Below are 23,320 nucleotides of genomic sequence, written 5' to 3' on the forward strand. Positions count from 1 at the left end.
TCGGTGGCAATGTCACACTCAGTTACTCATCAAACTGCCATTAAGATGTTATGAATCTTATCAATGGTTCCTTGTGTGGTGATGGCGTGTGGCCCTCCAGGACGGGGGTCGTCTTCCAGGCTCTCCCTGCCACATTTGAGCTCTGCAGCCCACCTCTTTACCTGCTGCCTGAAGGAATGTCCTCCCCTGGTTTGGCCTCATTGGGGTTAACAACAACAGCAACAACAACAACAATAATAATAACAATAATAATAAACTTTATTTACATAAAATGGAACACAAAGTGCTTAACATATAAGCAGATAGGCAGATATTTCATCAGATTTGATAAGACAATAAGCCCTTGAGCCCTTGAAACCAAGGTAGTGAGTGACTGCACAATGGTTGATGATTTTAAAATCATAACTCGTTTTACAAATCCAAACTTTTTCTAACTTAGGCCACAAACTTATCAATCACCCCTCGTATCATCCACAATGTGTATATTTAAGAAGCTTTGACCAGTAAGAACCCATAAGTAGGTGCACCCCTGATATGAGGTCAGTTTTTAATTTAGATTCACACTGTATCAATATCAAAGCAACTTATTTAAAAAAAAAACAAACAAAAAAAAAAACTTTATTGTGAAGCAAACTGAAAAACAAAAATTAATTTTCATTGACATCTGAAAACCTGAGTCACTACAGTCATTATAATAGCAGAAATCAGTTATATTTTCTTTTTTTCATGTATGTAAGACAATGAAATTGCATTGTGTGCCTTCTGGTCGATATTTTGTGTTACCTTTTACTGAGTGCTACATGTTCTATTATAGAGAATATTTCAATCAAAGAAACACTGACACGAGCAATAGCATTAGTGCTAGACAGACTACCAATCATCTCCGCCATGCTCTTTTGATGGTTACTGCACTAAGATGGCACTGTTATTTTGAGAGTGCTTTATTTCAGCTGCTACATGTAATATCTTTAATAAATCATAATAGTTGCACAAAAATAAAATGCAAATATACTATAAATCCATGACTTGTATGCATTCGGTGTATTGAAGCAATCCAATTGTTTTATCACAGCATCCATACTGGTCAGGGAGTGAGTGGTTTTTAGCTCCCTTTGACCATCTAGGCTTAATTCTTAATTCCTATTGGACAGGAGACTCCGGTCCCTCCAAGACCACAGTATCCACCAGGGTTTTTACTGAGATACTGTTGGTGATAGTCCTCAGCATAGTAGAACGGCTTGGCTTCAGCAATCTCTGTGGTAATCTGTCCAAAGCCTTCCTCTGATAACACCTAAAGAAAAAAAGAGAACATTTGTGTTGGCATTTTTGCTTCATTTTATCGTGACAGTAGAAAGAGACAGTGCACACAGATGTGATATCATGCAGAGAAAGGCCTGGGACGGACGTAAAGTCGTATGGTCATTTCTTATGGATCGAAAGGACTGAGTGTACTGGAAATACTGTGGACATTTTGAATAGAATACCAATAAAATAATTGAAATAATCTTAGTTATCCCTGTGAAAATTAATGCTTGCAGCAAGAAATGAAAACATTATACAAGCTAAAACAGAATACAAATGAAAACTGTGCAAATTCCAAAAATATAACGTATTGAGTGGAAATGTGGGAATGCAAGTAAGAAATAATTACAGCATAGATATTGAAGGTGCATCCCACATAAACACCCCACACTGCACTATCCTTGTCTTCTGTATGCTGTCTTGTTTTGCTTCTTCATTGCTAGACCCCTGCTAGGTCTTTGACATGAGTATTCACTTTTATCTCAGTAACTCAAAAAAATATCAAAATAACATCATAAACTTCAGAAAAAATATGCAGCTTATTGTTACCACTATAAGATTGAATTTAGCAGTCTTTCTGTGGTTTCTTTAGTTGGCATGCTGGCATGTTTGGTACACACCCAGCTGACTTCTAGCCATTTGAAGCACTGAAGCACTGACGCACATCAACACACAACTCACACACAGCTCACACACACACACACACACACACACACACACACACACACACACAGAGGTCATTAGTACCCAGTCTGCCCCTGAGGACTAGGGTATGACAGATGTCAGTACACATTCCCCCAGATGTGTGTCAACGGGTGAGTGTGTGTGTTTGTGTGTGCAGATTTTGTGGATCTGTGCATCTCTAATATTTACAGAGACCTAGCCAACCTGTGGCACACACACACACACACACACACACACACACACACACACACACACACACACACACACACACACACACATACTGCACATCTCTTCCAGATGGGAGCTGGTCTTCCATGCTGAATAATGATGGCTGACTTTATGGGGTTACTCTGCCATTTGCTATGTATACCATTGCCACTTCAGGGGAAAAACACTGCTGTGTGTGCGTGCATGCATGTGTGTGTGTGTGTGTGTGTGTGTGTGTGTGCGCGCGTCCCACCACCTAGAAACCCTCAAACAGCTACCAGCTCCTCTGTCAGTTGTTTCTATGCATTCATAGCAGCCTAAAACTATAAACATGATAAATATAATCAGGGTTGATGTACAATTTCCAAAAATAAGATTTAAGGCTTTGTAATGCCTTTTAAGACATCAACAACACAAAAAATATCATTTCTACAGCACAATTAACCCACACAAAATCAAATATGGCAGGCATTAGCATTTCTTGCCTCGCAGGCAGGCGGGGCCTGGGATAGGACATGTCAGTCTGTCCGCCCACCACTTTACTCCAAGGCAACATATATTTAAATCTATCAAGTGAAGTGCCATGCAATTTGACGAGCACATTTGTGCCCCACAGAGTACAAATGAATTTTGGTGACCTCATGACATTTCCCTGGCACCACAATCAAGCAGAAGTTTGGCCGGTACCCAGTATTTTAAAATCTTTCAGGCAGTTTGCCATAAAATGTGATGAACACATTCATGCTCCTCATAGGATGAACGCTCTCAGTTTTAGTTACCTTATGACCTTTCCTCTATGACCATCCTCAGCCAATCCTTTGGCTTATACCCAAATATCTTTAAATGTAATGGGGAAACTGCTAAGTACTTTGTGTAGTGTAATCATGCTTTCCAGGGAATGAATCATAACAATTTTGTCCGTCTTCCACTAAAAGAAATCAAAATCAAAACCAAAACCGATTTCTCACAATCGATTTGTCAGATTACCGGGATATTTGGGGAACACCTTCAGCGTGAACCATCTCGGTTTTGGTGACCTCAGGACTTTTCCAGAGGTGCAATTCTGAAGCCAAATGTCAAATTTGCACACACGATATCACACAATCTTATTAGTGGATTAACATGATATTCGGTGAGTATATTCACTTTCCCCAGCGGTGAGATTCCTCTTCATCTTTCCTTCAGCAACACCCTTAAGACAATATATCCTACTTGATACCTCAAACTCTTTTTTTGGGGGCTTGTCATGACATCTGCAAAGCCTTTTCACTCTACCCAGAGGATGAACCCTGTCAACTTTGGTGACCTCATGACCTTTCCTCTAGCACCACCCTCAGGTTAAAAACATACAAACCCCATTCTCCCAGCAAGACACCAGCACCAGGGGGCCTGCCCTAGACATTCAGATTCAAAGAGACCGTCTTGAACTTAAACTTGGATGACACATAGATGATAGCTAACGTTAGTGGCTAACATCAGCCATCGTCATTTACTCCCATTAGCATTCTAATGATCTTCTTGTGGGTGATCATGTTGACTGCAATGTAACACATTCAGCACGGAGGTGGGAAGTTTCAACTCAAAGTTGGAACAACCAAGAGTCAATAGAAACCCCATTAGACCTAAATGGAATGAAACCTTAATGAATATCATTAGTAACACCAGTGCTTACCCTGCAATTCATGTCTGGCTGCAGTGAAAAAGGTCCACAGCCTGCAGACTATGCTGTTTGTTGTTGGTTATTCACATAACTAAAATGTATTTTCAACATATACTTGAAAATACTTGAAAACATTTAAGCAAATCATTTATTTTTATGAAACTAAAGATGATGATACATGAGCTTAAAAAGGGCCTAGGTCACTACCTACCTATAGAGTTTGAACATAAAAAAATCACTAGTCACAAGTTTGATCTTATGACCCCCCAGCTCCACCCCTACACCACCCGCCCCCTCAAGCAAAAACACACCATCCCCCCAGGAATAAAGAAAGGTTCATTTAATTTGGGCAAAGACTTGGACATGACATGGTCCATCCATGTCAATAATACTAAATTATATACTTTATGTGTAGTGTGTGTGTGTGTGTGTATGTGTGTTTGCTAATATGCATGGTACCTATGAACATGCAGGTGTACACACACATTCACACACATTCACACACACACACACACACACACACACACACACACACACACACACACACACACACACACACGCACACAGTCACAGTAGAACCTGCTGGTGATCACATTGTCCCCCCTGTGATAACAATCACTCAGCCAGATGGCTTGTGGGTAATTTAAAAGACAAAAAAGACAGCAGGCAGGAAAGATTGAATTTTTAATCTCTAATTTCATCTCTCAACCACTATCTCTGTATCTCTGTATCTCTGCATAACACACACTGCAAGAACACCAAGAACAACGACAAACACACACACACACACACACACAGAGAGAGAGAGAGAGTCTGGTGCCCACTAAACTTTAGTTTCTTATCTCTAATTGATGATCTCTGTCTGGGCTGATCATGATGGAGTTTCACTGTGTGTGTGTGTGTGTGTGTGTGTGTGTGTGTGTGTGTGTGTGTGTTCATGGATGTTTTCAGCTAAGCTTCTTATTATATCATATCACACATAGTAAAAGAGGTAAATGTGACCTGACACGTCCATGTCTTGTCGAGTTTTCTTGTAAACTCTCCCGGGCCGTCCCGGCCCAGCCCTGTCCTGTCCTGTCCTGTACTGTCCTGTTGTAGACTGTCCTTGATCTTGATCAAGAACATGAATGCTTCTCCACTGGCTTTCTGTCTTGGCCAGCCAACACAGACACTATTATCATTCCTCAAACATTCCAGCTTTAAAATATAGCTAATAATGGATTTCAGTATTGAGAAACGAATGGGTTAAAGGACCATACCAACGATTTTGAATGTTTGACCCATTTACTACATTTTATCCCCATTTTGCAACAATCATGTTGCATTAAACCATTCTGCAAATCAAAGATTTCAGAAAATATCATCAAAATCCCTCCATTTCTTAAGGACTCTTTTGAAGAAAGTTTCAAGTCTCTGAAAGTTCATTTTCATATTGGAGTGAAATGAATGGAGAACAATGGCTGGACAAAAGGGAGGAAAAATGATATGTGAGCTCTAAAATATGACTGCTTCCTTTAGGAAAAGATCAGCAGAAAACTGAAGTTTAAGCATTTTGTAAATATTACACTAAAGATGCAAAATCACTGACTGACCCACTACAGTGTCACCAACGACCTAAAAAACAAACAAACACACACACAAACACACACACAGACAAAACACTGGGAACCTGCATCAGCTGTGGGGGACATCATGTTGACTTGTTTTGTGAAAAGGAAACATGTTTTGGGTGAGATCATAAGAATTTAGATATACTGAGCTTTGGATTTAAAAAAATATCTTCTCTCTCCTGAAAATGCTTCAATGAAAATGCTTTTAAAACCTGTGGAATTTTCTCCCCCCATCAGAGAAGAAACATTTAAAAGCTTTCTTTTACATTAGATGACTTGTTAGGAGGGACTTTTTTTTGTATATCTCGTATTCCACTGCTCATTTCATTATTGATAATGATGCTGTACCAACAAGGGCTTCTGAGAGCCAGGACTAATATTTTCATGCAATAAAAGATCATTGTCAGGGTGTAAAAGCCTCTGAAACAGTATTTAGACCATTATGGGACACTAAAGCTCTGAAATCCATAAATTCATAGTTATATACATCATCATAAACAAACATTCATGCATGTTTTTGTCAAATGTGATTAAACCATCTCCTTTGAATCTGCTCAAATTAACATCCTCACATACACAAGCAGTGGTCTATTGATCTATTCCACAATAAATAAGTAATCAATCAAACTCCATCACATCAATCAAATCAGAGGTGGACAGCCAAATCCTATTTTAAGCCTATTGTGACCGCATCAATCATCCAGTTATCAACAAGTTATCAACGAGTTTTAAAAAAATGGAGCACAGAGACTGCAAAAACAACATAGCGAAAAATGGCACAGACCACAGTAATATGGGGCAATAATATCTATTCATTTTTTAGGGTTTACTTGGTAGATAAACTGAGATAAACTGAGAAGTTATCTGATGCAAGTACCATAATGTTCTTGGTAGATGCTAATTTGCAACACCAACCCCTTTTTGCTTTAGTGAAAGTAAAATATTTAAACAGAGCTCCTGGATGGTGTGCTGGGTCATAGAGCAGCCATACAGCAGATTCTCAGATCACATGACAGGCTGAATTTTTGCAATTTTGCCCGGCACTGTTGTAAAGATTATTAAAATGAGCACAAAATATTGGCCATTGGCAGCTTTAACCCAAATACAGGGGCACTGGCTTTAAAAGACCCATACCGGTCCAACAACTTGTGATGGCCAAAATGCCTGTATTCTGAATTATACCCCTGTGGTGGCATCCCCAACTGTCCTCCTCAGCTTCCCAGTGTTTCAGTACATTTGTTTGGGTTGGTCCTACTGCTGTGTTAGCAGACTGCTATAAATGCATAATTCACATCCATTAATTTGCATGTCAGAGAAGCAGATTGCTCATTTGGAATGCAAATACCTCCACTGCTCTGGTAAAGCAGGGAAACGTGAGCAACACTGATAAGCACCCATGAGAGAGAGATAGAGAGAGAGAGAGACAGAGACAGCGACAGAGAGAGAGAGAGAGAGGGGGAGAGAGAGAGAGAGAGAGAGAGAGAGAGAGAGAGAGAGTCAGACGGAGGGAAATGGGGGGGTGAAATGAAATGAAATTAAAAATGTGAAGCAGGCGTGTAAAAGAACTAAGGAGGAATTTAAAAGACAAAGATTGAAGGGGATGCCGTTGCTTTGAGTATAGAAGTAGATGTATGGATGTTCATAGAGAGACAATGTGGTCAGAGAGAGAGAGAGAGGGAGAGAGAGAGAGGGAGAGAGAGAGAGAGAGAGAGAGAGAATGATGAAATTCATTTCTGAGGACAGTTCCTGCTGGAACAATGAGGGTGCTGCTTTAGCACCCATGCCTTCACCCACTGAGCGAGCACACATTATTACACAAAGCAAGCATGCAAGTAAACACACACACACACACACACACACAATAACAGCAGGCTACAGAGATGTATTTAATAATAAGTAAGCCTAAGAAAAGGCGTGATCAGGACATAAACAATGTAGTGAGGAGTACTGTGTACACACACTCTCTCTCTCACACACACACACACACACACGCTATTACCACTTCCACCTGCCATTTTATACGCAATGCACACCCTAATGATGGGAAGGAGGCAAGAGAAGAAAAGGGAGGGTCTTTTCATTCTGCAGACAACCACCAGCCGCCTGCAAGGTAATTTTCTGCAGTGCTGTTGTACCTTACACACATGAACCACAGACACACACACACACACACACACACACACTCTCACACACAGCCCACCAAATTCCCCAATCGCTCTCTGCATGAACAACACAATCAAGCCAGGCAGTGAAGCGAACACGGTCAATACCCTGACACCAAATTAACCAGACTATTCCCTCTCTCTCTCTCTCTCTCTCTCTCTCTCTCTCTCTCTCTCTCTCTCTCCCTCTCTCTCTCTCTCTCTCCTAAACACACTCTCTATCTTCCTCCATCTGTATTTCACTTTCTTGTTCTGCCAACTGTGCTTATGTGTGCATGTACGAAGCATCACTGTGTGAGGGAAGAAGGTGGTATCTTTCTCTCTCAGGATAGGAGTGCCACTCATGAATACTAATGAGAATTCATATAAAATGCAGAACTAAAGGCAAGATTATACATGCATACATTTAAAGATCAAATTTTCAAGCAATAAGCTGTGAAAGTTTTCATAGAAATACGTGTTCTGCCACTACCTATCATTGATTGATAAAAAGGAAAAGTGACCCGACCTAAATCCAGTCCATGAATGCTTCTCCATTGGCTTTCTAAACAATGCCTGGGGAAAAAAACTGGTACACAGGAAGTGATGCGTTTTGTTTTGTTTGATTAGTTTGGGAACCAGCAGAGGAAGAGCTGGGCGGTTATCGTGAGCAGTGACAGCCTCAACAGACAAAGAAAAGACAGCCACCAACAGAAGCTCAACCTTCATCTACAAAAATGAATGCACCCAAATTCACAAACACTTAAAGGCATAATTCGCCCGTTAAAATGTGACAATGTTTCACTCCCCTGCCTAACTGCTGTGTGGGACAGTAGTGCTGCTGTCTTCCTCTCACACTGTGTTCATATGAGGGGTGGGACAATTAATGCATAATATACAGTGATGGAAAAAAGTTTTCGGACACCCTTAAAATTTTACACAATCTCACAATCTCAAATATTATCATGAAATATTTGTGGAAAAATCTTTTTTGTTCAAGGAGGGGCAGATACAAACAAATACAAATTATATTTTTTTGTTTATTGTTTACAAGAAAAACTAACAAAACTAAATTCTTGACAGTTTAATCTTTATCTTCAGGCGTGTTTCCTGCATTAGGTTCCTTGTTTTAGCCATTTTTGTGTCTGAAGAACTTTCAAATGTGCTGGCTTTATATAGACACGAAGCTTGGCAACAAAAATTGTGTCTTTTAATAAAAAGAATGACCTTCATCACTGGTACCAAAATGACCCAATACTCAAAATTTCTTATGTATTTTTATGGAACCAATCGATTTTAAGTTTTTAATGGCTTTTTTAGGATTTTTTTTAGGATTTGTTTAGTATTTTGGCTGTGACTGTACTAGAAGAAATTGCACTTGAAGACCTAAGAGTGATTCTTAATGCAATATTTCACAATGAATGGGGTGTCCGAAAACTTTTTTTCACCACTGTATATATTGCATTACTTCCTCTTGCGATACATTATCGATACATTTGTGCCAAGTCTTGATTTTTGAATTTTCAGCTTAATTTACACAGATGCACATTGGAGTTTGGAGGCATTTTAACTGGAACTGTACTGTCATGTTCATGTTGAAGTCGCTGTGCAGTTTAAAACAGTGAAAAACATGACTGATCCCTGCTTATTGGAAAATTACCTTGCCTTTTCCAGGGTGTTTTTTTTTCTTAAGTAACAGATGTGGTGATGTATCATAGCTGATTATATAACAAATTATCGCATATCACAGAATCACCAGTACCGCAATACCATCGTTATCATGGGTAAAATATCGTGATCATATCGTTTTGCCAGTTGCCCAGTGATTCCCAACCCAGTTCAAACAGCATGCGTCACCTCAGGGCATCGAGCAGTAAATTCTATCTTTTCCATATTAAACAGTGCCATTCACACAACTCACATCCACCACGTTGACAGATGCACCTGTTCTATTTTTTGCTCCGAGTTTGTGGAAAGACAACTGTTAAAGTTGGGATTTTAAAGACAAAATGAAGAATGAGGAAGTTTTGAGGAAAGTTGAGAGGAAAATTTCAGCCGTGATGAATCCACCTTGTGTGTTTCTGATTACTTGGTTTTACAGTTTTGTGCTGGCTGTCACAGTGGTTATTTAGTTCATTCTAGTTCATTTGCTGTTCATTTTGTGTTTGTTTTGTGTATGTTGCAATTGAGAGGTGATTGGTTAGTTTAATAGCTGTTGATCCCATCGCTGTTGCTGGTTTTGTTGGATCTGCTGGATCATTACTGAGGGCTGGATACTGGCTGGATAATTCAAATGCAAACTGTTAGCCTGTTAGCTAGCAATTGAATGGACTTCCCCCCAGCTAACATTCTGAAAAATTATCACCTTTATCTACTCAAAGAAGGTTTAGCATCATCAGAAAGTGTCACTTTCCAAAACTAAAATTCACATACGATTACAAGCTTACACGAACAATAGTTTTCCTCAAATTACTACATCCAGAAAGATCTGGTAACGTCTGCTCTTCCTGTATCACAGCACCACACCAGAGCAGCAGCAGCCACCAACAAGACACAGATTGACTGCTTGCATTTGCTACTGGAGTACTCAGAGATAGCTGGCATGTAATGTAAGCTGCCTTCTTCTTTTCCTATGCTTCCCTCTATTACACACATTTCTCATGCCTCTCAGACACCAGCACAGTGAGCTTAGATCATACAAGAAGATAGTTCTACCATTAATAATTATTTTGTGTTTAAAACAGTATATATCATGCTATATATCATCAAACTCAAACTTTGTTAATTTCAGAAAGTGATGTTTGCCTTCTTTGAATGAATTCATTATTTTTCAGAATGTTAGCTGGGGGGAAGTCCACCTCAATGGCAGGAGGCTAACAGTTAGCATTTGGAGCATCCAGCACTCAGTAACAATGAGAGGAAGATAGAACCACTGCTGTCCTACACAACAGCTGGGGGGTTGGGGGGTGGGGGGGTGGGGGGGTGTTAATGAAATAATATATACGTATATTTTTTAAATGGGTGAACTATCCCTTTAAGATCACAAATCCATGCAAAGTGGAGGGAGGGGAAAAAAGTTGGATAAGATTTATGCTTCACTCTTGGTGATTAAGTAAAGAAACACTGAATGCATGTATTATTTTGGATATTTTCTGGAATTAAATTTTCAAATTTTAAGGCATTGGAAAACATCATCCAGCAGTAGCTTCAGCTCAAAAATATTAGCATCACCTTTCAGAGATCCACTTTGGTCAAACCCAAATGTGTCCACGCCTTCACAGTTTATGAATGCATGTGTGTGTATGAAGAGCAGAACTATCTACCATGGACTATCTACAGGGGGGGCAAAAGCGACTAAAGCAATCTTTGGTGAGGACAGATTTGAGGCCCAGATGGTTTGGCAAGGCATGTGTTTGCTTGGCCAAATGCTCACACACACACACACACACACACACACACACACACACACACACACACACATACACGCAGATGAGGGTGGGAGAAGTACTCTGGTGAGAGAAAAAAACAAGAGAAGAGACATAATCAAGAGATACTGATAGAGACAGAGTGATGGAGGGACACAGCATCTGTCTGTCTGTCAGTCCATCTATCCATCTGTCGATCAATCTAGGGAGAAAGAGAGAGAATGTGTGTGTCATACATTCACAAGCTCCATCTCTTCCTATGACCAGTCCAGATGCCAGCTTCCAGCCATGACTGCAGGGACCTCCAGGCTAAGACATACACACACTCTCTCACACACACACTGCTCTGTCTGCACTTTACGAAGAGAACGCCTTCAGTTAAAGTGAGACGGGGAAGGATCCTTTTATCAAAAATCTGTCAGTGTTGTCGACCTCTAATATGGCCCATACGATGTACTTTTTATTTATCTAATAATTTATTATGTAGAATTAATCAATACATTACACTTAATGTCCATTACATTTTGATCAGATTCCACACATCAATATTTTTTTTTATCATTAACCTGGGTTTCAGTACATTTTAGTGTCCTATCATCTATTCTCATACTTTGTTTTACGTTTGAAATCAGAATCAGAAATACTTTATTGATCTACGAGGGGAAATTGGGTAAATGCAATGGAATGAATCTTCAATCCAAAAATAAGGGCTGTGATAAATGGATATCATGAGACACACTATATATATAGTTCCATGGCTTATATTAGGCTACATCCATTCACCTTGGCACCAGCATTTTGAATTTTGATCTTTTGGTTATCTGAATTACTTTTAGTTATTTTTTCAATGGAGAGTAGCTAACACATGCTAAAAGAGTCACTGCAAGTTGCAAAATACTTTTATGCACATTTATGATGTAATAAAATCTGTTGCATATCAACACGTGATATGAAGGAACACTTTTTGGAGGATTAAATGTTTTGTTTTGTTTTGTTGTAAAAATGGAAATGCAGAGTGCTTTACGGAGTTATAAAGTCTTGATTTGATTTTTCAGTGTGCTTTTGAGTGGACGTGCTTTTTCTGTCACACACCGTGGACGCCTGACTTTCAGGTAAGACAATATGCTCTCAAGTGTTGGACTCTCCAGGAGAAACCAGGTACTTGGCAATAGAAAATGAGTGTTTGGTGATTAAGCGGGCCCTGGAGATCCTCTAATACAATCTACTGGGATGAACACTCAGCCTGGAGTTGGATCACAGAACATTTACCTGGGTTAACTCTATTAGAGACAAAAACTCGAGGGTTGCAAGATGTTACTTGTCTCTGCAACCCTACAGTTGTAATGTGAGGTGCAGAATGGGCGAGAGGGACCTGTGGTATTTGCTGACTACCCGCCTCATCTGCCTGAGATTCCACAGGAGGGAGATGGGGAAGGGATTATAACAAAGTACAATACTATTGAGACTCCAAAGCATTTTGTTGTGGTTAGACCTGCCTGTCATTAATGTGTCCTGCTACTCAACCTTTGAGAGTGTGTAATGGTGCACCCTCAAACTGGACTGCGTTCTGACAAAGAGCAGTAGTTAAACCAAGTCTCGTTAAAATCAAAGAGGAATAAGCCTCAAATACATTAAAATGAGTGAGAGGATGGCACTCTCTGAATTAATTAGAATGTACATGTCTGAATGCTTAAATTCATATCTCAACTGGGGTTTTGTTCAAAAATGTCAACAATATAAAATGGTATTAAATACATGTGTACAAAGTCTGTTATGGTCATGTCCCCTAGCTTAGCGTCATGAACAGTGTGTAGGTGGGGGAATGTGGCTACGTCAGTGCTGAAGCTCAGTTGCTATGAGTAACTTTGAGCCGCAGAATAGTTGTGTGTGTTAAATCCTGCACTGAGGGCATAACCTAGACTTGGAACTTTTCAATTTATTCCTCATCTGTTTATTGCACCATTTGCACTATGGGAAAATAACCATGTTATTATGGGTACTATGGACACTATGTTGTCACGTGGATAGAATTGGAAACTACAGCTCTCTTTGTGGAAAGCCCCGTCCTCTTTAGGCAATGTTACTGTCATAGGACATATCCCTTTGGGCCAATCAGCATGGAAAGGTGGTCAGCGCCTCTTTGACCAATGACCAAACATCCCACCAGGTTTTGTGATGTTGGCTTTGTTGCAGCAGCTACACTTGTGGTCTTTGTACTTCATCAAGTGGCCACTTGAGTGACTTATTTCTGGGAGCTGGGCAAGTGTGTAAGTAGGTGTGAAGACTGCAAGTGTTCAGAGGTTGTGTCAACACACAATGGGGCACACTTGGTGAGAGGAAAGCCCTGTTTGGACAGGATTAGTTGTACAGTGGGACGTCGGGTAATTTCTTTTATCAGACGTCCTCAGTGATTTTAGTCCATCCAAATGAACCATGTCTGTGATTATTGCAGAGCAAATGACCCACAGTACTGTTTTTCATCAATCTCAGAGGTCCTACGCGAAATTTAATCCCATCCGAACAGAAACCTGTATGGAATTAACAGATGTACATTTTCAACAAACATTTTGACGGTAGGTGTTGTTTGATTATTTATTTATTGTCGAGTGCTCCTTGAGCGCAACTAACATGCCTTTCACGGGAATATGTGTACAGGCGACTGTACATTGCTCTGACACTATGTTATATATGGACATATTTAAACAGTCTCTCGCCGATTTAAGTAGCAGGGGGAGCCCAACGACACCTACCACTTAAACCTGCGTCATCTGTGAAACAAAAAAAGAGAATAATTACATCACACCTGACTAATGTAATACTGACTAACCTAATATAACTTTTATTATAGATCTTGCATGTCACCATAATTTTCTTTTCTTCCTTGGGCATACAGAGTCTTCCACTGTTACTTGGTAGCATGTAAATGCAAGACTGCAAGTGTGGGCATTGGCATAAAGCTGCTATGTGGATGCATTTGGAAAGTACAGCCCTGTTTGTGCTAAGCACTGTCATGCCCCCTTTAAGCTGACTAGCCCAAAAAGGTGATCGTGTCTTCGTTGGCCCATGACCAACCTTGCAACCAAGTTTTGTGATGAGTTGAGAATCTTTGGTCCTGTCTGTACTAAGCTCTGCTCCCTTTCATCAGCGTAACAATACTTATGCTTGACTACATTTTTTAAATATATATATATATATATATATATATATATATATGCATATATATATGTGTGCGTGTGTGTGTGTATATTATATTTACGCAGCTGCTAGCTAACCCTTTCCGAACCTTTTTTCACCACCCCACCAACTTTCTTTATATTCTTTCCATCCTTACACTTGTCTCTCCATTCCTGTTAATGAATGTTTCCAGTCCTCCCATTATACCTCCTCCCTTCTTCCTCCCAGCCCCAGCTGTCACTCACTGGGTTTATTAACCCTTTGCCCTCTGGCATCCCTTTCTGAGGTCCACAGCTGATTTTGAGTGTATGTGTGTATGTGTGTGTGTGTGTGTGTGTGTGTGTGTGTGTGTATGTGATGTTAATTTTATTACCACTGGCTGAGAGATGAACAGCTGAGCGGGCATCCCTCAGGGGAGATCACTGTGTGTGTGTGTGTGTGTGTGTGTGTGTGTGTGTGTGTGTGTGTGTGTGTGTGTGCGTGTGTGTGTGTGTGTGTGTCTGTGTCTGTGTGTGTGCGCGCTCACTTCAAGTAAAGCACTGAATATACAACCTCCAAACCAATTGTCTTTAAAGCGGTCACTCTGTCATTTATATTGCATTCAAATCACATGAGAAAGACAGTACATATGAGCAAGTAGAAAATACTGTTCACCTCAGCTTTCACATGATAAATACTGAACGTGATGTTTGTTGATAGACACTGATTGCTCAGGCACTTGAATTGTGAGCTCAGCAACAAGGAAATATCTGTAGTCAAGCATTGGGAAAGATCAATGCATCCATAAAAAAAAAAAAAAAATACATCTAATTTAAGAAATACCGTATTTCACCAATTAATCACCCGGGCGTGTAATATGCAAAATCGACTTGGACCCCGGGCGTTTAAAAGAACCAGGCGGCTATTCGCTGCAGGCCTTTATTTATTTTTGCACCAGGTCATTATCGTGATGACAGCTACTGTCCAACATATTTTCAGTCTGTCGATTTAATATTACGGTACACCCTTTTGTTCTAACGTTAGCTAGCGCTCTTATTTTGACAGAAAACGGAAGCGCCGCACAGTTATTGTGCGGCTAACTGTTTACTTCTGCAAAAATAAGGTGAGTAGCCTTATTTTAGGTTACCTCAATATAATGCAAATAATCGCCCCGGCGGTTATTCGGGTGGGCGTTTAATACGCAAAATGCGTGCAGACCCCAGGCGTTTATAAGAACCCGGCGGCTATTTGCGGCCGGGCGATTAATTGGTGAAATACGGTAATTAATTTTCACCATTTTGTGATCACAACTATTTATAATCACAACTATTGTGACACAACTATTCAGGGTTTTTGGTGTATGGTTATTATTGCAAATATTTGGATGGTTGTACAACACAAACTGAGAGGTTTCATTACTAAGTCCATGTGTCTCAAATGTGAAAAAGCTAATCAGGATGGAAACACCAAGGTTCATGGAAAACTTGAACACCTCCTTGTCTCTGGTTTTTAGTGGTGGATGAATGCAACTTCAGATTTCTTCAGGGGCTGGATGACAGGAATGACGGACAGACAGGGAGGTAGAGAAAGGAAGGCAAAGAGCAGGGAGAGAGAGTTGTGATAGACCGGTATTATGAGAGGAACCAAGGAAAGAGAGAGAGAAGAGGGGATGAACAAGGGGAGGAGGAGAAATACTGAACTCTAACAAAGACCAAAAAAGAATGGAAGAGAATAGAACAGAACCACCTCCTCTTCTGTTTCCATGGCAACAAGCCCTGTTGCTGAGATGGCAGTACAGACGTCTCAGCAAGAGTGAGAGAGAGGGAGAGAGAGAGAAGCGAGCACAGGGAGTGCGTAAATGTTTAGTTTGTGTGATGCTGTGTGTGTGCGTATGTGTGTCTGTGCGTGTGCGACAAACATTTGCCATATATGTCTGCCTGCCTCTAAATTCAACAGACACACAGATCCATGTCTTTCAGTGTTCATCTGTTATGGCCAGAAACTCTTCACAGTATCTCTAATACAGACTGAAGGAAATGGTGTGGATGGAGGTGTGTACCTTCTGGTACTCCTGTCTGGAGGCCAGTGCCTCCTCAAGCTGCTGCTGGGTAAAGGTATAGATGGCTGAGCGGTAAGTCGTCCCAACATCATTCCCTTGACGCATCCCTGAATACACACAGTGATGGAAACAATAATATATAGATTGAGTAGCTGGTGAGGATTCAATAGAGGGCTTTCAGGTGACATTAGGTGCCCTTTAAAAGCAAAACTGAACTTTCAAGTGTTGGGCTGTATGGTTCCGTGAGTGTCCTCATTGCTCTGTGCTCCCCTGACCCGCTAATCCAAAACTTGCGTCTCTCGCTTCACTTCCACAGGGTGGCAAAACAGGTCCCAACATAACACCTTCAGTGCATAAAGGTGAACAAGTGGGGTATGCTATTTTTCCCCTGTGATTACAATTATTTGTACTATTAAGTTGTTTCTTCCTCATGTACAACTACTAAGCTGATGTTTCCAGCAAACGCTACCTGCCATATTTATGTTGAAATTCAAATAGTAATAAGAACAGAGATGTTTATTTCCTCAAAAAATGGGTACTGGGGCTTTTTCTATTAACATTTTTTAATGCTTTAATGTGTTAAAAGTCTTCTTTTTGGAGCTGTTTTGCTGTGTAATGAACATGACTGGAAAGGCACAAACACAGTATTGTGAATAAGCAGTCCAGGGGAGCCCAGAGCAATGAATTAGGAAATTTCACCACCATGTGGATAATGCCGGCTACCTATACAACCCAACACTTTACCAAAGTTCACAGCTAACTTCTGTTTTGTGGTTTGCCCATATCCATTTCTATTTCATACACTGTGCAAGGTTTCTCCTAGAAATTAGGTTAAGATTTAGCTTAGTATAAGGGTTGAGGAATAAGGTATAACACCTGTATAATCTTATGGTGTAAAGACAGACTGTACCTTTATGATGTAAAGACAGACTGTACCTTTATGATGTAAAGACAGACTGTACCTTGAGTAGGGTTGTGGCTTTCCCAGAAGACTTTGAGCAGCTTAGCAAAGCTGATCTTGTCTGGATGGTAGACAACTCTCACCACCTCAGCATGGCCTGTCCTACCTGCAGAAAAGGAGATGTGTGAGTATGGCATCATAGTTAATATAGGATCCATATCTGGAAGCGCAGCCACAATAGTTGTGGGGAGTGTTGACAGAATGGAAAAAACTAGATGCCTGTTTCTAGTCAGGCTTAACAGGGAGCAGACAAAACACTTGTGTCCACTTTGCCTGATTTTGTTCATGGGAAGCTGGACCTCAGAATTTCTGTTGTGTAAATTTCGGCAACATGGCATTCATGGTGTCAACTCAGGAAAATGGATGCGCTTTTCTTAGATTATTCATATCGGAGAAAATTCCTCATTAACATTTGTTTATCCCAAACTGACATCTTGAAAGCCATGTTATTGCGGGTTGGAAACATCCTAATCTTACATTTGAGCAGGAAAAAGACCTTGATATTTCTTTCCCACTGAACTAGCTAAAGGAGGCACTGAAGTAAGTGCCAAAGTCAAAACCTACAAGGCTGGATAAGGCCACACCAGAACTATTATCAGTCTTAGTGGGCTCTGTTTTGCTATAGTCCATTACCTGTTCTGTCCCTGCAGATCAAAAAGGAGGACTGGTAACTTTGTTTTTTAAAAAGATAAAAATCCTATAAAATGTTCCAACTACAAACCACTTTTAATTCTAAAGTTAAATTACAAATGCTGTGCAAAGTTTTGTCCAGATGGCTTGACAGGATTTGTAAAGGGATGGCTTGCTGATGATAACATTATACAACTTTTACACATGAGCAGTAATGTGTCAAAAACCTTGTGCTATCATCTTCCTGGACTCAGGGAAAGATTTTGATTGTGTTGAGTGGGATTACCTCTAGGCAGTGCTGAAACATTCTGGCTTTGGCCCACGCCTCATTAAAATGGTTCGCACCTTATTTCTTGCACCCACTAAATGTGTTCAGACTGGCCACTCAGGAGCACCAGTTCATAAGGATCTATTAGACAGGGCTGTCCACTGTCACCTGATCTGTTCCCACTACTTCCAGAGCCACAGGCTATAAGGCAACAGGGACACATATCATCCATATCAATTACAGAAACAACAAACGTCACTTATGCAGATGACATTTTGCTGTGCATTTCATACATTTTTATCTCGCTACCTTACATTCTTCACCTGTTCGGTGATTTTGGGTCATTTTCTGGCTAGTAAATGAACTTAAAGGGCTCTAGTTTCCCGGCGCAGCGCGGGGTGGCGCAGTGAGGCGAACCCCGCGCAGAGCTAGTTTCGACCGGCGAAACGGCAGAGGCGGACAGTGTCCAAGTTTCGCAGGCGGAGGTTCGCCGAGATGGGAGTGGCGGCGCAGCGGGGGGAGGTGCCGACAGATTCGGCTTGGCGCAGTGACAGTTTCGTGCCAAAAGGCTTCGCCGAGGTGCGCCAAAAGCTCGCCATCTGAAACCACGTCTACTTTCAGCGCAAGGCGGAGCGGAGCTGGCGCAGTGGAAGTTTGGCTGCCTGGCGCACATTACCAAAACCTCACAATCAGCACAAACGGTGCCAATCTCCTTTGATCTGACATCAGCTGTGACGGGACAGTTGATATGGAGATATATGTATGTGCTGATTGTGATCATAGCATTGAATAGTGTTTTTTTCGGTATTTATTGCATTGTTCATGTGTCTGACATTCCGGAAGCCTGCCTGTGAGGTTTTGGTGACGTGTCCGCACTGCTCGCCGGTCTACGCTCCGCGCCTGTCTCCTGAGCTCCGCTCCGCCTGCAGCAGTAGACCTCCATGTCAGTTGTGTAAACTTTCATTACGCCTTCGCGCAGCGCATTTTAAAGGCAAGGACAGGGGCTCATTTGATTGGTTAAATGTGAATCGGCTGTGTCAAACCCACTCCACGCCTTCTCTCCTCCCCTCCGCCGGTAGGAGGGACGGCGGAGTACTTGCGCCACCGAGAACGGCGTGCCAAACTTGGAAAATCCGCCTGGCCACACCCAGTCAGCGAAGCGCATCTGCGCTACGCCCCCGCCTCGCCTGGTCTGCGAAACTAGAGCCCAAAATCTTAATGAACTTCAAATGAACTAAAATCCACCTTGTTGCATCTGACACCATGCAACTACCATCATTACACACTACCACAGACCCTAATCATTTAACATACCTATGCATACTTGTCAAACCGTTAGTTTCTTCCATTGTCAAAGATAACTTTAATACATGCAATAAATACATCTCTATCAAAATCTGTGCTGTTATGAAACAAAAATTAAGATTTAAAAAAACTCCTTCACCCAGATTCTTTAAGAACATGAAAAGTTATAACCAGGCATTTCAGATAATATTATCATAATCTGGCCAAACTCCAACACAATCCAGCCTCCTATGACGTAATATCACCCACCAGAATTCAAGACATTCCTGTCTCTTTAAAAATATCAGATTATGTAAAGATGGAAAAATTCTTAGGAACACATTATCTGTTTGGTACCATGTTAATTAATATCTTGGTATGTCTTTCACATTTCACAGGATGTATCTCATTGGTCACAACAAGGTCCTTCCAGTCGGATCAATTCCCACTGATCGATTGATTTTAACCATTATTCAACACAAGACATTTTTACTCTTGGAGATATTTATAACCAAGACTGGCTAAATCAGTCCTGAATTAAAAATACTAATATTCACTCCCTGGCTCCTCTTGGCATTTGTATGTCACTTACCATTTTTTTTTTTTTTAACAATAAAATCTTGGCAAAATATATGCATACTTTCCTGCATGCATCTGCCTGTCTGCATGTCTCTGCAGCTGTTAAAATGTCTGGCTAGCTGTAAGGATTTATACCATAACACCATTACCCCAAACTGTACTTTTATGTTTACACACGCTGATATTTAACTCCTTTTTTGTTTTCCCAACAAAAAAGGTCTACCAGAGCATTTCAATAAATAAACCACCTATTTTATATTACATGTGAGGATGCCTTACAGACTTCACTGAATTTCTTAGCTGTGTGGATGACAAAAAGTCCTAAAATATTTGTCAGAGTTTCATTTATTTACTGCTTTATTTCTCGTTTTATTGAACTGTTAAATATTTAACTTCAAAGTAGTAATATGTGCAGTTTGCATTAAATCATACCAGCATGTTTACTGAAACTGGCTGGATGTGTCACAGCCACATCCAGCAACAAATTTTGCACCAGTGGCTGCTTTAACAAACTGTCCATGCATCATGTTTCCAATTTGTGTACTCTTTGGGAGTGGGAAGAAGAACTTAATTAATTTTGGTAATTTTGGTCTAGAATATATGAATGTAGAATATAACTGGCCTCAAATTAGTTTAATCCAAAATCTTGTTCATGAGTTTACCCACTTCATTTGTAAATAGGTACTATTATACCCCACAACATATTTGAATTTAAATCACTAGATTAAGATTATTACTGTATTAACATACAGTCAAAAGAGCTTCACTCCAGCCGACAGACAGTAGCTGATGCTGGCAATGAGTCTAACCCATTACCCATTACCTCCTCTTCTACATTACCCTTTACCTGTCCCCTCTCTTTCTCTCTTGCTTTAACACTATCCCTTCCTCTACTTATTACTTTTTTAATATCAGGAGTTATGGATTCCTACGGCAGATATTGGTGAGCAGAGACACTGCTTACACAGCGGTCGATATTAAATTAATACTTCCCAGGCCAGTCCCTGCGGAATAAATTCATCTTGGATGAGACAATGAAAATAAAGTAGAGCACCAAGAAAATAAAGCTGTAGAGAGCTGTTGTCCACACAAATTCACCTAAAGCTCTCTCTTTCTCTCTCTTGCCCTCTCTCTCTCTCTCTCTGTCTCTCTCTCTCTCTCTCTCTCAATGGCTGTCTCTCAATCTCTCATTGTCATTCTATCACATCTCACAACTCACAACACATTTGACTCTCCACAACTCAAATGACTCTCCACATTCTATTTAATTCTGTTCAATTAAGTACTTAAGGACAAAACATACAGACAATAAAAAAAAAAAAAAACGTTCAAAATATTACCTGTCAATTAATGTTAACCTTTTAGAATCAAACATGTTCCAATGTGGTTGTTCAGCTGAAAACTGGTAAATTGTTATGTGAATAATTACTTTTAATGAATGGTTCACCTGATTCTCTCACTCACTCTAACACTTTGTATGCCAATAGCTAGTCCTACACATATCAGCACATACAGTAGTTAACATGCATGCAATCACCACTGCATAACTATGTGGGCGTTTTCACATGAACAGTATGTGGCATACTGCAAACCTGGATAGCAATGTGGGAATTCTGCTAAATATCGAGCAAACAATGACTATGTAATCAGTCTAAATTTGTGTCTCTCCCTCCTGGAAATTGTGCGGTTATCAGGAGCACTTGATACAGCCAAGTGTCCTCTTCCAAGACTGCCTGAGTGTCTGGCAACATACTGTAATCTAGGTCTTCCTGGGCATGGCTGGAAGTCTTGGTGTTTGCCGCCACACTCTGTTACACATGGAGGACGCAAATGCACAGGAAGTGATAAGTATGCCCACTGTTGTCTATGTTCATTATCACAACATATTTGTAGTTAAAGGTTGCATACATACAGTTATGTGTCCAGAGATCAGTGTAAAATCATATGCAGAGATATGTCTGGATCAAAAACCATGCAAACAAACATCAGAGATTAGTCCAGAGCATAGGAATGTGAAAGTACTCAAGCATAGTTTTCTTCACATTTTCTTCCCCTGCTCACAATATTTAAAAATATCAATGATGATCTTGCATGCCTCAAGCACTGAAACTGTATTCAACAACTATTTCACTCAGGTTAGCCAAAACATGAGGAGTGAAGAAAACAGCCCCCAAGACAACAGCGAGAAAAACAGTAGGTACCTGGTTGAAACCTGGGATCTGGTACCAAGACAGGCACCAGACAGGAGGCTGAAGGCTGCAGTCACCTAGCACACACCAGTAGCCATTTCAACAGAAGGTGGCTCCTGGCTGTGAAATGGCTTGAGACATGATGACCAGTGGTAACAGTAATGGTAACTCTCAGTATGGAGGCGGCACAGCCAGATTTGTAAGGCTCCTGGCTAACACCAGCTCCAAGGGGCACTACTGGGAGAAGCCCCTTTAGACCTGCACCAGGACTCAAGCATTTCCCAGCACCTCCCATATGCTCAGGTTGTAGAAGCAACATGGGATGACTGGATCATACTGATAACTGATGAGGACAGGCCCATTTTACCTGGGAGGTAAAGCAGGCAAACTATCAGCCAGTGACCCATAATGAGGGAGTACCACAACACTACCCACCTGGATCACTAATGCTGTGTTCCATTGGACCAGGGGAGTAGTCGTACCATTTGTACCAGTTGTCAAGTCATTGTAACCAATCGATGTAAATGATCTGATGCCACTAAGCCTGCAAGTGGAGTAGCCAGTGGAGATCAGGGTAGTCGGACTGCTCACTGTAGCATCGGCTTGCTGAGCAGACGGCCTAGCTGTAGCAGAGTGGGAGCCACCATGACCAATCAGTGTGAGGGAGCAAAAGCTGCTAACGCCACTAACCATGTAGCCAGAGGAAATCACATTAGTCACTTACTTGCCTGTAGGAGTGTGCTGTTATGTAGAGGGGAAACTACCAATAGAGCTAATACTGTTGACCTCATGCCATATGGCATGTAATGAGCATGGAAGAAGAGCCAATGGTCACCACAACATTGCTACACTGGAGACTGCGGCAGGCAAGAGTGCTTGATGCCCTGCCTGGCATCCAGTGAATTGTGGAGCTGCCAGTCTGCCTCACCATCATCATTGAGGAGAAACACTGGGTCATAGCTGTGGAGATCATCCTCCTCATCGTAGTCTGCCCACAACTTGGAAGCAGTGGCTGTGCTCTTTCCATGTTCCTACTCCTGACTGGCAGGGGGAGAGCCTGGCTCTTGGAAGAAAGATGCCCAACACAGACAAAGGCATCATGGGAGTCCTTAGTGGCAAGTGTAGCATGTTAGGACTGTCACGTAGCCATAGTAGCGACACCAAATGG

At 41.0% G+C, this 23,320-nt stretch overlaps 1 protein-coding gene across 1 annotated transcript in view; it reads right to left on the minus strand.

Annotated features, from left to right (window-relative positions):
* Nucleotides 1-518: 518 nt before the first annotated feature.
* msraa (methionine sulfoxide reductase Aa) overlaps nt 519-23,320 on the minus strand; it is a 59,379-nt gene continuing 36,577 nt past the window's right edge. Inside the window, exons 4-6 of the mRNA XM_030047639.1 lie at nt 17,204-17,308; nt 16,242-16,348; nt 519-1,291 (exon numbers count right to left, since the gene is read on the minus strand). Of these exons, the coding sequence (XP_029903499.1) occupies nt 1,127-1,291; nt 16,242-16,348; nt 17,204-17,308 (377 nt within the window). The 3' untranslated portion in view covers nt 519-1,126. The remainder of the gene's footprint in view (nt 1,292-16,241; nt 16,349-17,203; nt 17,309-23,320) is intronic.

The sequence above is a fragment of the Myripristis murdjan genome, chromosome 24 (genome assembly GCF_902150065.1).
Source record: "Myripristis murdjan chromosome 24, fMyrMur1.1, whole genome shotgun sequence".
In the NCBI taxonomy this organism is placed as follows: Eukaryota; Metazoa; Chordata; class Actinopteri; order Holocentriformes; family Holocentridae; genus Myripristis; species Myripristis murdjan.